Raw genomic sequence first — 14,782 nt, 5'->3', positions numbered from 1 at the left:
ACTGCTAAAATAATAAATATTGTGATATACTGGTAATATTGAGGCTATATGGCCTACCCTTATTATTGTATACTGTAAAGTGCATCCAGAAAGTATTTTTTTAAAATTCATTTTCAAAAATTAAAGCAAAAAACTGTTTCATGGTGTGATTGTGAAGTGATGTGTGTAGAAATTTAAGGACAAAATTAATTAATTTCATCTTGAAATCATACTAATGTAACAAAATGTGGAAAAAGGTGAGACACTGTCAGTACTTTCTGGATGCACTATAAATATCATATAACGTCACTCATGTTAATATTTTAAACGTGGGAAAATGTGTTACGATCAGATGAAACCAAGGTTGACATTTGTGTTCATAATTCCAACGTTTGGCACAAAATTACACACCACTGCTCATCCACCAAAAGAACACCATAACTACAGTAGAGCATGGGCGTGGCAGTATCATGCTTTGGGGTTGTTTTTCTTTAGCTGGAACTTTGTCCTTTAGACAAGGTGGAGGGAAAAATTAACTGTTTGAGATAGCAGTCAATGTTAGCACAAAACCTTCGGGCTTATGCTCGAAAACAAACCCAAAAAAAGGCAGGAAAAGTCTATAGCGAATAGCTGAAATTTATTAGGGGTTAATCAGAGGCACTATAAATGGTGGGAGGTGTGTGCTGATTCCCATTTCAAATGGTGTTTAAATGTTTAGTTTATTGAGTTTGAGGGTGTGCACACTTATGCAACCACATTCATTTTCATTTTTACTAACCCTTTTAAAAATATTTTTTTAAATGCAATTATAGGTCACACGAATAGTAGAAAAAAGTTTTTAAATTATATATCTTGGTCTCTTTTTTTAATATCACCAAAACCTGGCATTTTTGCAGGGGTGTGTAGACCTTTTATATTCATCATATATAACCATTTATCATTGGTGTGCTCCAGCCGCCAGCAGCACGGCGACGCAGGATGGCGTCCCTCACTACGCAGAGGCGGACATTGTCAATCTGCAGGGTGTGACCGGAGGAAATACGTACGCCATCCCAGCGCTTGCCATGGACTTGCTTTCCGGGAAGGACGTGGCAGTGGAGGAATTCCCGCGGAAGCTGCTCACGTTCAAAGAGAAGCTGGGAGAGGGCCAGTTCGGAGAGGTCGCTACTCGTCGCCAGACTTTCAATTGAGGAGTGAGGAAAGGTCACAATGATTAAATACCTCTTCTTCTTTTCTTGTTTATAGGTGCATCTATGTGAGGCAGAGGGAATGCAGGAGTTTATGAATAAAGAATTTTTATTTGATGTGCCAGAAGAGGCAACGGTTTTAGTGGCAGTGAAGATGCTCCGGTCGGATGCTAGCAAAAACGCAAGGTAAGGAGTTGAAATGTGCGCTTTATTAGGTACACCTGCACACTCTATCCATTTATTTGTAGCATCTAGAGCTAGGAACGAATCAGTGGTGATTCAAATTGACTTGGGAGTTTGCCTGAAAAAGCTAATCCCGAATCATAATTTTTGCATTCGAGTTAAAACTAATTAAAGAATAACATGCCTACTTACTAATTCTGACAAGAGCTGCAATGCTGCAACGCCGCATTGACTTCATCGCCGCCAGCCTAGATTTACTGCGCGTGCGCATATGCGCAGTTGTACAGTTAGCTACTGTTGCCTTTGTGATGTTGCGACATGACATTGTGCAAGATTCATTCAACACACCATGGCAGATAATTGACGAGCGCTAGCCAGCTACTGCTAAGTAGCAGCTAAGCCAAGTAGCTAGTGAAGCAGATGTTCCCAGCTAGCCCGCATGGATTTACATATTTTACGGCACAGAGACCGGCGTATAACAGACCACTACCACGATGCTGCGAGGGATCCTGGTTAAAGTAATCCATTTTCGACTAAAAAGAAGCGTTTGGGCAACATCTTTTTCCAGAACAGTGTCAGCACACTCTTTCTGGTGTCGTGACGAAATCTGCAACCCCCAAAAAACTGACCAGGACGTTTCCAGGCGGCCGTATTATCAAATTTGATTTTTCATATGTTGGACAATGACACGTCATTATTTTGGAATGGTACAAGGGCTAGCCGAGCTAACCCTGGACTAGTCGCCAGTCAATCACAGGACACACTTACACTAGAGACCGATCCATTCAGACTCATATTCACACTGCCATTGAGTGGGAATTGAACCCACGCTGCTGGGAAGTCAGGCGACTAAACCACAATGCAGCCTGTGCAATTCTAAATCTAAATAAAACCTCATAGGAACTTTTATATGGGGTAAAAAAACATGCCACAAATGTACATAATAAACATAATTTCATAAGCTTTGGGTCTCTTAAAAATGTACATTTTGTTTCAACAAATTATTTATACAGTGATAAAAAAAACAATGCTTCTTTTTAAAAAATGAGGACGTTTGGGGAGGGGAGGCGTTTCTTTTCGACAGGACATAGCCCTGTCTAATAAAAAAGTAGTGCTTCTATAGGCAATTATATACAGGTTTGATAAATATAGTATGGTCGTCGTAGCACCAAAATGGCCGTGATAGGAAAGCTTTTTCACACAACCCGCATTTAGATTGTACAGGTGGACCTAATAATGTGACCGGCGAGAGGCACTGTGAATTACACTTCCACTGCACTGTGTGTCTTCCCCTGTCCTTAGAAATGACTTCCTGAAAGAGATCAAGATCATGTCCCGCCTGAAGGACCCAAACATCGTTCGCCTCCTGGCCGTGTGCATATACAGCGAACCCCTGTGCATGATCACAGAGTACATGGAGAACGGAGACCTCAACCAGTTTTTGTCCCGCCACGAGCCGGAGGGACAGCTGGCGCTGCTCAGCAACACACCCACAGTTAGGTAAGCGCAGAAGGAGCAGAAGTACTCAAACTCTGTACTTAAATAGAAGTACAGATACTTGTTTTGAAAAAATCTGTGTTAAAAGTAAAAGTACTATACTGATTCAAATCCTTTATTTAAGTAAAGGTAAGAAATATGCAGGCTCTGAAATGTACTTAAACTAACAAGCAAAAAATTATTTAGATTTTTCAATTATATACAATGCCTGTTTTGATAACTTGGCACAAGGGGAAAAGAAATACACAAAAAAAGTTTCCTCTTTTATTAACTTGCATAGTGCTCGTACTGAAAGTAAAAAAAAAAATCACTAAAAAGTATAAAATATAGTATAAAATATAAAAAGTAAGGACTATAAAGTACAGATTATCTGTTTTGAAATGTAGGAAGTAAAAGTATAAAGTCGTCCAAAAAATATTTACATAATGCACAGAGCTGACCTGAAAAATGTACCAAAGTACACTAAAAAAAGTACGGTGATGCCTTAAGATACAAATTTAATTTGTTCCATTCGGTGACCACGCTATAAATAACAAATAAATAAAATAAAATACAATAAAAAATATATATACTCTAATATAAAATATCTCAGATTATCTTTCATAAAGATGGTTCCTCGATTGAAAGGAATGGGAATGGAATTATTGATTTCCACCCTCCCCAAAAACCCAACAACATTTTGGGGTAATCTTTTCATAATAAGGAAACTCTATAATATTGTACTTCATAAAAATATGTAATTGAATACAATGTAAAGAATAGTAACAGTTTGTGCATCATGATCAAGTCATTGTGGCTCCTTCTGGCATGCCTGACTTGGCAGTATAATACAGTCATGCAGACACAAACGAAGAAGAGTTTCACAACTACTGTAACTGACTCAGTAAGCGCCAGTAAAATTTGTTGTTTTTTTTGAAGAGGATAAAGAATATATGCTTGTGAATATGGTTATATTGTTTGTCTACATGTGTTGTTGCCTCATTAGTGTTTAAATATTTGTTGCTTAAAGTGTTGTAATACTACCATATAGATTCTATTCGTCACGGCATTTTGTATTGTTTAATAGTATTAAGCTAAGCAGACTCAAGGCAAAGCTGTGTTTCTTTTAAGTACACAACGTGTAGTTCTCTTTGATTTATGTTTAGTTTGACAGTAAACTTCAATTGGGAGTGGCGTTGACTTTTTTTTTTTAAAATTCTTTACTTTCTGCCAAGCTGCTGCTTGTTATCAAGTCAGATAAGATGAGTTCACTGCTACCATACAGCACTTGGATGTAAAATTTTTGCTCCCAAATCAAAGCATTAAAATCGTCCAAACGAGGGCTCATAGCTTGAGTTGGGTCACTCGTATCTCAAGGCACCACTTTATCTGTACTGGGGAAGTGACCTGTCATGAGTAACTCAATTTTTTTTTTTTTTCGACCTCACATTCTTCCCACCTTCTCCTCTACAGTTTGGGCAACTTGTGCTACATGGCCGCCCAGATAGCGTCGGGCATGAAGTACCTGTCCTCGCTCAACTTTGTACATCGAGACCTCGCCACGCGCAACTGCCTGGTGGGCAAGAACTTCACCATCAAGATAGCCGACTTTGGCATGAGCAGGAACCTGTACAGTGGCGACTACTACCGCATCCAAGGTCGAGCCGTGCTGCCCATTCGCTGGATGTCCTGGGAGAGCGTCCTGCTGGTGAGGACCAATCGAATTAGATCCCAAACTGTGTTGTCTTAAAGAGAGAATCATGCTTATTTTTGATTGACACTGTCAGAGAGGTATTAATTTGGCAATATCATGTATATTGTTGCAGTTTGCCCAATGTACATGTAGATAAACAAGTGGGCATTTGGGACCTGGGCCCTCGGTAGAGATTTACCCGAACTAATCTAACTCTTAATACAACCCTTGTCACGCCACAATTACAGAAACTATCATGTTGACTGGTTCTGAGGTTTGAATCCTGCTTGCGTTGGATTTCTCCGGGTACGCCGACTTCCAAAAATATGCACGTTAGCTTAATTGAGGACTCTAAATTGTGAATGGGTGGGAATGTGTGAGTGAACGCTTGTTTGTCTATATGTGCCCTGCGATTGGCTGGTGACTAGTCGAGGGCATACTCCAACACTCGCCTAAATTCAGCTGGAATCAGATCCAGCTCACCCATGACCCTGAACTGTATAAGCCAGGGGTGTCAAACGTACGGCCAGCGCGCCAGAACCGGCCCATTGACTGCTACTTTTCAGTAAAAGTAGCTTTTGTAGCTAATTTTGTCCACTGTGCACTGACAACACTTAAATGACACTGATGCACTTGTGAAGGCCAAATGAGTCCAAATTTCAGGAGCACACTAATATAAAATGGTGTGCCATGGTCACACTACAATTCTGTGAAAATAAATACCTCCTTTAGAAAGGTTTCAAGACAATGAATTTTAAAAAAATTCAGTCAAAAGCTTCACTTCAAAAGAGGTTGGTTTATTGGAATCTTTTTTTTTTTTTCATGCACTGCCAGTTTAAATGTTTTATGTATACATTTACAAAGGATGCATAACTGAATGGTGCACGCTCAATGCTTCATAATACTGTTGAAATAATTTTTGGTTAAATATTTCAGTCTGCTCATGAGTTGCAACAAAATTTTATAATAATCAAATTTTGATAATAATGAATAATGAAAATATGTGTAATGTTAGATTAGCAAATTCATATATTGAATAAAACTACAAACCCAACACTTGTTTTTGCTATGTACACGAAAGGCCTATTTCTTTCAAATATTGTTCATAAATCTGTGTTAATGGGCACTTCTCCTTTGCCGAGATCATCCATCAGCATGAGTATTAGGCTGCCCACAATAAAAGGCCACTCAAAAATGTGCAATTTTACTGTATCTTGGGGAGTCAGAAAAGCAGTCAGTAGCTGGTGTGACTACCATTTGCCTCAAGCAGTGCAATACATACTCCTTCGTACAGACTTCATCAGGTTGTTGTTTGTGGGTCGTGGAATGTTGGTCCACTCCTCTTCGTGATTGTTAATTGGCAGAAACTGGAACACAATCTCTTGAATACGCCAATCCAGAGCAACCCAAACATGCCCAGTGGGGGACATGTCCAGTGACTATGCTGGCCAAATTGAATGTTTTCAGCATCCAGGAACTGTGTACCCAATTTTTGAACTACTGGTTTACAGTATTGCTGGATATAATAAAGGTTAGAATTCCGTGTTATGTTTGACTTTTGAAGCATATTTGGGTCAGAACTATTTTTCAAACTACCGTAGTTTCACTGCTTTCTCCAGATATAACAACAATAAAAACTGTTTTGTCCTCACGCAGGGTAAGTTCACCACAGCGAGCGACGTGTGGGCCTTTGCGGTCACCCTGTGGGAGATCCTGAACTTCTGCAAGGACCAGCCCTACTCCCAGCTCACAGACGAGCAAGTTATTGAAAACACGGGGGAGTTCTTCCGAGATCAGAAAAGACAGGTAAGCGTTGAGCATCATAAAATGTTTTCATTTAATTTAAAAGAGACGCAAAGCTACCACTGGCTAATTTAACCATATCCCCTCCACGCACAAGCTTATAGCAAGCGCTCATAAAGTGTTGATTGGACTATCACACACTTCATAATTACACTGCAGCTTTGCTTACCACGCTTCGGTCACTCTGGATGTTTGCCTGCAAAGTCATTGGCTGAGACATTCGGGATAAGAGGGGCGATTATATAATTACTTCTATGGCTGTAACTAACGATTATTGGAATAATAAATTGATCTGTCGATTATTTTTTCGATGAATCAATGATTAATGGAAATCGGATAAAATTTCCATCCTATATTAAAAAACAGGACATTATTTCAAATTGACTGTGCAGAAAATGCACAAACATAAATTGGATATGATTCAGTTACCGGTTTGGTCCATAACATGTCGGAAAATATGCAAATATGTTGATCATGGTTTTCCAAACTAAAAGCAGACATTTGCGAATTTCTGAGGATTGGGATAATTTTAAGTGAAACAATGTCTCTCAACGATTAATTAATTGTCAAAATAGTTGTTGATTAATTTGGTAATTGATTAATTGTTGTTTAATCTGTTAATTGTTGCTGCTCTAGTTATGTCACCAGAAATAGACATCTAAGATTTACTTGGTTGTTTATTTCGCACTTGATTGATTGGCAGGCACTGTACAGAACCAACTATTTGGATGCAAACAATAACACGTCAATTTTCCATAATATGTCGCCTCCAATGTCATTTTCTCGCAGATCTACCTGCCACAGCCTGTGCTGTGCCCGGACTCGCTCTACAAGATCATGCTGGGCTGCTGGAGGAGGAACACCAAGGAAAGGCCGTCCTTCCAGGAAATACACCGAGCCCTCCTAGAATTACAACCTTAGGGCCACTGCGACGTTTTAGCGAGTTGTAAAGACCGTGTGTCCGACACAATCCAGGCTTAAGCTACTTTTTTTGCGTGTTACCTGTGCGGCGGACTTACATGCTCGGGACCGACCAGAGACACTTGTCCACATATTCTTACAACACAAAACAAAGTTGTGCTACTCCAGTATAACTGTAGCAAGTGACATTTTGAAACTTTTCATGTTGTACGGTAAAATATGACGTTGAAATATCCCGTGCTGTCACATTTTAGGGTGACCAAAGACTTATTTTTGTGTGTGTTTATTGTTCGAAAGACTGCTTGAATGTAGCGGGGAATAAGTGCAGCAAATTTCAAGTATTTCATCTCAGTCTGGTCGTTAAACAAGAAAGAAACGTCAACTCAGTAACGCCTTTCGTTCTTTCTTTGCCGTGTAAATAGCTGTTTTTAAGTTTTAACTACCAGTATGTTGTAGTCATATTTATATATGTTGATATTTGACTGTTTTAGTGTGCTTGATATATTTGTGTATTAAGTATGCTCCTTTCTTTCATATTTGGGGTACTTAATTTGTTTAGTGATTCGAGCACAAGTGGTTGGATGGATGGATCATGCAGATGTGGCAGGAAGTACAACTGTTGGATAAACAATGTGTACGCGTTGTCATAGAAACAGGTTTCCAAGTGTGTTACAGGAGCGGAAAAGCGTTCTGCATGTGTGTTGAATTGTAAAATACGAAACAGGCTTGAGTGGGGTCACATGTATTTCTGTAAAACAAACGTAAAGGTGTTTTTGTACAGCTTTGTAAGTAAAAATGTTTTGTATACTGTACGTGTAAACAAACGTTGTACATTGAACTACAAAAAATAAAAAGAGAAAATCTTTGGACAAGCTGTTGCTTTATTCACGGGGCGCAGCAAGTGGGCGGTCTTTCCTCCTGGCCAGATCATGCTCTACTGATCCTATTGGCTATGGCCCTGCTGTCGTATCCAATCACAGAACGGGAAGGGCGGGTCTAGCATGACGCCAAAGCGCGTTCAAAAGCAACACGGAACTTTCAATGCCGAGAGAAGTGGTCGTGCTAAATGTGTTGATTGATTTAGTTTAGTGCGCTCCGACGTGAAAGGATGAATAAGGTTGTTTTAGTGACGGGGGCCAACAGGTAAAAGCTCGTGTTTATGAAGTCTTTTGCTGTAACCAGCCGTGGAATGGTGGGTGGTCGTACCATGGGGTTTACAGAATCTCTCAAGACGAAAAGTACTGCAGTTAAAAAAAAAAAAAAAAAGTGGTAGTAAATACATGTAATATGTTATGGGCCCAAAAGGGTTTTTGAAAAACGCTATGCGACTGCCTTCTTGTGTTCCCATAGGTTTTGTTTGGAGAGTTGGCTGAAGTACCCCCACCCTGTATTTAAGTAAAAGTACAGCTATTTTATTTGTTCAAAATATTCGCAATACTGTGGTAAAAGTAGACTTAAAGTAAAAGTCAAAAAGTAGCCTACAGACTGAAATTTAGGCCTAGTTACAAATAATTATAAAATAATTATTTATTATTTATTTAGTTATGCATTTTCCAGTACCCGTTGAGATAACTTAAGCAGCTGAACTTAAAATAGTTTCCCTCTTTAATTAACTTATATAGTACTCGTATACTGAGAAGATTTCTTCTTTTTAAATCCCCCGACAGCTTTGCTGCAGGTTCTGCATGAGGAAAACGAACAATATTACAAAAAATGTCCTAAATTAGCCTCACAGGGAAAAAGACTGCAATTTTTGGAGACAAGTCCTGTGGTCTGACAAAGTTAAATTTGAACTGTTTGCATAACGACCATTGTTAAATTTGGAGGAAAAAGAGGGACGCTTGCAAGCCTGAAAACACCATCCCAACTTTGATATACAGGGGGTGATAGCATCATGTTGTGGGATTGTTTTTGTTTCAGGAGGGACTGGTGCACTTGACAAAATAGGTGGTTTCATGAGGAAAGAAGATCATGTAGAAATACTTAAGGAACATCTCAAGACATCAACCAGGAAGTTACAATCAAACTGGCTCCAAAGTGGCTGAAGGATAACAACTTAGTGGTTTGGAGTGGCCATCGCAAAGCCCTGATTTCAATCCTATTGGAAATGTATGGGCAGAGCAGAAAATGCATGTGCAAGCAAGGTGGCCTACAAAACTGGCTCAGTTACACCAGTTCTGAAATGGACCAAATTTCCTGCAAACTATTATGAGAAGCTTGTGAAGGATATACAAAACATTTGACCTAAGTCATACAGTTTAAAGGGCAACGGTAGCCAAGATAAATGAAATGTATGTAAACGTCTGGTTTCAAATGTATCTACATAAGTACAGTTTGAAAGTATTTATTGTACTTCCTTACTTCCCACCACTTTTTGTTTCCTACCCGTAGTGGCATCGGCCTGGCTTTGTGTGAGCGTCTCCTCGGCTCTCAGGATGCCGGGGGGCTCCACCTGTGTCTGGCCTGTAGGAGCACGCGGCGGGCTCAGGCCGCTCGCGCCGCCCTGCTCGGCGTCCACCCCTCAGCACAAATCACGCTGCTGCACATAGACACCAGCAGCATCAGTTCGGTGCTCGGTGCTGCACGGGAGCTCCGACTCAGGTGGAAGAGTACATTTGTGGTATACAGCAGTGTTGAGAAAGTTCTTTCTTTTCAATGCAAACTAGTTGAAAGATCAGTTCACCAATTTTAAATTGACCTAGTTCAATTCATGGTTCATAATTCAACATTTTGAACTCAGTTCACCATTTCAAAAATGAACATAGCCAGACGCTAATCTGTGCCAACACGGCAGCTCTGCTTACTTCTGGTTTTGGCATAATAGTTTTTCAGCCGCCGCTTAAATATGGATGCTTCGTGGGGACTAATTGCCACACCGGGGACACTTTTTGCCGAACACAAAGGGGCTCATAGAATAAAAAAGGGGCAGATAAGGGTGAAAAAAACCCATCTGTTAGCTAACGCTAATTATGCATCCAGCAAAACTTGATGCAGCTATGCTCACCCCGCGCAAAGCCACTACGCGCTAATTTAACCCTATCTCACATCTATTTGAAGTGTGGCCGTTATTTATTTAGGTGGTAGACACCCAGTCACCATTATATGAGGAAATTCAGTCATGTTTACAGATTCACTGAACCTAACATTAGGTCTGTATTGAAATGCAGTCAACTCTCTTCTCTCTACTCCTGAATGCAGATGGTGTGCACACTACAGTCAAAATATTCAACTTTGGTTGTCTTCTGCAGGTTTACCCGGCTGGACTATGTCTACCTAAATGCAGGCATCATGCCAAACCCGCAGTTTGACTTCAAGGCTTTCTTCAAAGGCCTCTTTTCCAGGTACGCCGCACGATTAACACCACTCACACATTTGCTGTCACTGTCATGTCTTTAGCCACTGTAAAAATGGTTTCCAAATCGACCTATGAGGTTCCATTGTACTGTATTTGCTCTTTTTGCAGCAACATCATCACCATGTTTTCAACCGGCGAGGGCATCCTGACACAGAAGGGTGGAGTAACTCCAGATGGCTTGCAGGAAGTATTCGCCACCAACCTCTTTGGTCACTTCCTCCTCGTGAGTCTTTCCTTCCCTGTCAGGCTGCAGTAGAAAGACGTGCTGGCGTTGCTTTTCTGCAGAGTGAGCAACTCTTGAGGTCATTTTACCAGAATGTAGGCGAAACTGGATCCGTCTGTCACTTGAGCAACAATTCTCATTAAAAATTAACAGCCGTACTGCCCCAGATGTAAGGTCACATGGGTGGGATTGTGCTTACTGTGTGTTTGCAGGGAAAGGTAGAAAATGGAGTAAAATGGGAAAGTAGCATGATTATACTGAACTGCTTTTGTTGAACTTTACCCTATAACTTGGAACTTTTAGGGAACCGTTGTGTTTGGACTGGTGGAATTTAGTTCTGGGGTAATTTACTAGATATACTTAAGTAGCAATTGCTGTCATTGGAGTATGTTTTAGTGATACACCTCGACTCTTCCTAGATCTTTCTGTGTCAGGGAGGAGCTGAGTTTAGCCTGGGTTGTTAGAGGAAGTTACTGAGTCTTCGCTGTATGTGTATTAAAAAGCTAAATCAGCCATTTATTTTCAGGATAGTGTTTTAAGATGCATTTGAAACAATATGAAAGTGTTTTGGGATCATAATTTGGGGTAAAGTTATGGTTTAAACTATAATATAGGCAATTAGAAACAATCTTGGGGGGGTCAATTACTCGCGGTTTTCACTACAACTTTTTTTTTTGGCACTGAAATAAAATTTTAATTGTTACATAATGTAGCATAGATGACACAAAAACACACACAAAATACATAACCAATTCCCACAAAACTTTGTACATGTGTGCTACATGGGCCAAAGCAGAACCCATTATTTTGTGATGTCTAAAAGTGCGAATACATTTATTTTCACTGTTTGAGTCAAACTACATTCCTACAGTGTTTGTGTTAAATGAATCTGTGTAATGAGTTTTTGACTTGATCTACTGAAGTAAATGAAGTTTTCTACTATATACCAAGTTGATTAAAGAGGCACCTGTATAGTCTGACAACTAGAAACCCAATAAATATTCGCCCACGACGCCTTTTGGGTCCTGAAACCCTGCTGTATTGCATGCATCTTGATTATGTGAAGGATTCTGAAAGAAGCCTTTTCAGCCATAAGCAATGTGCGTTTCTTTTCAGATCAGAGAGCTCGAGCCGCTTCTTTGCCAAGCCGGCCGGACCTCTCAGCTCATCTGGACCTCCTCCAGTAACGCTCGCCGCTCGGCTTTTAGCCTGGAAGACGTGCAGCACCGCAGAGGCCGCGAGCCGTACAGCTCGTCCAAATACGCCTCCGACCTGCTCAGCCTGGCCCTCAACACACACTACAATAAGCAGGTTGGTTGTATTTTCCTTTTGTTTACCCAGGTAAGGCAATTAAGAACAGTTTCTGATTTAAAATGACCTGGAGGCAATTTGGGGTTCAGTGTCCTGCCAAAGGCCACATCGACAGCAGGCAGTCTGAGCTGGGATTTGAACCGCTGACGCTTCGGTCAGAACACAACCGGCCTACTAACTCAACCCGAGCCATGCGTCAATTCCCTTTGACATTTGGGCTGTTCCTTCTAGTGACTTGGCCACCAGGGGGCAGTATGATACACACTAAATCCACCCTTCTAAGCTCAGCAAGCTGTAGTAATATTAGTTGTTCTGTATCGCAGAAGATACAGAATATATGTGAGTTTTGTTATAGTTTGTCTATACGTGTTGCTGCATAGTTTGTGTTCAAATATCCATGCTGCTTTAAGGGTCATAAATACCGCAACGTCGATGCTAGTATTGTTACCCTGCCGATGAGGTTTTGCATTGTGTGTAATCATTAAGCGAGGAAACGTTCGTAATTTATGTGGTTTGGTTACTTACACAACATCTAATTAGGGCCCGAGCAGCGACCGCTGCAATGGACCTATTGTCATTTTCTTTGTTTTGTTTAGTTTTACACTAAACTTCAACTGGGAATGGCAATAAACCTCTTGACTAAAGCACTGGGACTCTTTTTTTGAAGGATTGTTTACTAACTGCTCCTTGTTGCATAGTTCGCTGCCACTATCTAGTGCTTGTAGCTCGAATTTATGCTCGCAACTTAAGACAAAAAAAGCAGCCGAGCGACAGCTCGTATCTAAAAAAAAATCATAAGTCAAGCTACTACTGTATTGAAGAATGAGTACAAGGACTGAAACTGAAAGTTGCAAATGGCTACATAGATTTTTGGGGGCAAATTCACACTGGTGTTCAGCAGGGCTGCATTTTGTGCCCCTTGCTTTTCCCACTCGCCATTGATTTTGTCAGGAAGAAAGCGATGGAATATCAAGCTCAATGTGTAGGCATCCAATTGACTTGTTAAGAGGCTGACCGATCGGGATTTTGATGTGGACGTGACATTGCGAGGGAATAATATCACCAAACCATGTTGAAGAAATCAACCAATTAACATTTTTGGGTGGTATAGTATAATTTCCCTAAGGCCTCAATGAAATTGATGTCAACTGCAGAATTGAAAAGACAGCAAAAAAAACATTTCTACTGCAGTGAAGGTGCAACTCTGCAACAGTATTGTAATTCAACAACCATTTATGCCAAGAAAACTTGCTTAGTGTCTCCCAAGGTACCTGACCAAAAGTCCTCAAAATCACCTACCATGATAGAATCACGAAGAGCTACCTGGTCGACAATCCGTCATTTTCCCAACTGTCTGCAACCTCCATCATGTCAAAGTCAAATGCTAAGCAGAACGTTAGCTGACCTGTTGGCTGCAGAGTCACGTTAGTGTCTAATAATGGCACATAAACACGTTACATTGTAACTTTAGCTGAAATCGTTGTTCTCTCCAGGGCTTGTACTCCTCTGTGATTTGTCCTGGCTTTGTGATGACCAACCTGACCTATGGCATCCTGCCTTCCTTCCCAGCATTCCTATGGACCCTGCTTATGCCTCTCTTATGGCTTGTGAGTGACACGAGAAGAATGCAACAACGCGACTGATTTCATTTACGACAATGCACCTTCTCTGTTTTATCAGATCAGAGTGTTTACCAACACTTTTACCCTGACAGCTTACAACGGAGCTGAAGCCCTGGTAAGCTGAAGCGATATTCCACTTTGAAAAAAAGATGTTCTGGAACAATCATGGATGTGCCTCTCCTTTTGTAGTTTTGGATTTTTCTGCAAAAACCTGAAAGACTGGACCCGCGGGCCAAATACCATAGTTTAACATCTGGCCTCGGCCATAACTACACGCAGCCTCAACGGGTATGGCCGGTAAATCGTTCCACTTGGATTGCACGTCCAAGAGAAAGTGTAGTTTAAATGATGCAGTGTCGTTTTGTCCTCTTGGCAGATGGATGTCGACTTGGACACGTCAGAGGCGCTCTATGACGAGCTGCTGCAGTTGGAGCGGGAAGTCGGGAGGAAACAAATATCATCTTAACAATAGGCCCCTAACCACTGCTTCCTGGTTTTCTCCAGAGTCACTGTATAGGAGGTACGTCAGAAAGGTTGCAGGACTGGTGTCACAAAAGATATATTTTAACAACAGACTACAGTTTTTCCTTTTGGAAGTAATCTCCCTTGAGTCTCAGGCACATTCCAAGCCTTCTCTGCCACACCTTAATGCACTCCTGGAAGGATTCTTCTGGGATCCACTGTAGCTCCGTCGTCATGGCCATCTTGATCTGATGTGATCTCTACTTCTTTTAAAAAGGGTCCCCTTGAATACCTCCGTGAGCTTGGGAAAGAGGAACAAATCATACAGTGAGCAGGGAGGTTGCTCCGGCACGGCGATGCTCTCCTCGGCCAGGAACTGTCAGATGCTCAGGGCATTGTGAGTTTGGGTTTGAAATATATCTTTTGTGACAACAGTCCTGGAGGTTTTCTGACAGACCTCGTCAATGAGGGCATCACCAATTTTACGCCGTCGGAAATAGTATTAGTGGTGGGATGACGGCTGTGAGTCGGGATATTCCGTAATGCAGGAACAGGCACATGAGAACA

General features: G+C 41.0%; 2 protein-coding genes across 5 annotated transcripts in view; both read left to right on the top strand.

Moving 5' to 3' along the window:
• Positions 1–8,106, top strand: part of ddr2a (discoidin domain receptor tyrosine kinase 2a) — a 34,499-nt gene extending 26,393 nt beyond the window's left edge. For all 4 annotated transcript variants that reach the window (XM_061683340.1, XM_061683342.1, XM_061683341.1 and 1 more), the window contains exons 12-17: positions 934–1,139; positions 1,225–1,352; positions 2,652–2,849; positions 4,299–4,533; positions 6,175–6,324; positions 7,111–8,106. In XM_061683340.1, coding sequence (XP_061539324.1) covers positions 934–1,139; positions 1,225–1,352; positions 2,652–2,849; positions 4,299–4,533; positions 6,175–6,324; positions 7,111–7,242 — 1,049 coding nt within the window. In that variant the 3' untranslated portion in view covers positions 7,243–8,106. The remainder of the gene's footprint in view (positions 1–933; positions 1,140–1,224; positions 1,353–2,651; positions 2,850–4,298; positions 4,534–6,174; positions 6,325–7,110) is intronic.
• Positions 8,107–8,350: 244 nt separating this feature from the next.
• LOC133406482 (3-keto-steroid reductase/17-beta-hydroxysteroid dehydrogenase 7-like) lies at positions 8,351–14,353 on the top strand. Its single transcript, XM_061684136.1, has 9 exons — positions 8,351–8,385; positions 9,634–9,843; positions 10,491–10,583; positions 10,706–10,820; positions 11,937–12,131; positions 13,625–13,738; positions 13,812–13,868; positions 13,943–14,041; positions 14,130–14,353. The coding sequence occupies exons 1-9, from the start codon at positions 8,351–8,353 to the stop codon at positions 14,217–14,219; spliced, it is 1,008 nt and encodes a 335-aa protein (XP_061540120.1). The 3' UTR covers positions 14,220–14,353.
• Positions 14,354–14,782: the final 429 nt, after the last annotated feature.

The sequence above is a fragment of the Phycodurus eques genome, chromosome 8 (genome assembly GCF_024500275.1).
Source record: "Phycodurus eques isolate BA_2022a chromosome 8, UOR_Pequ_1.1, whole genome shotgun sequence".
NCBI lineage: Eukaryota > Metazoa > Chordata > Actinopteri > Syngnathiformes > Syngnathidae > Phycodurus > Phycodurus eques.
This window is presented reverse-complemented; position numbering and strand designations above follow the sequence as displayed.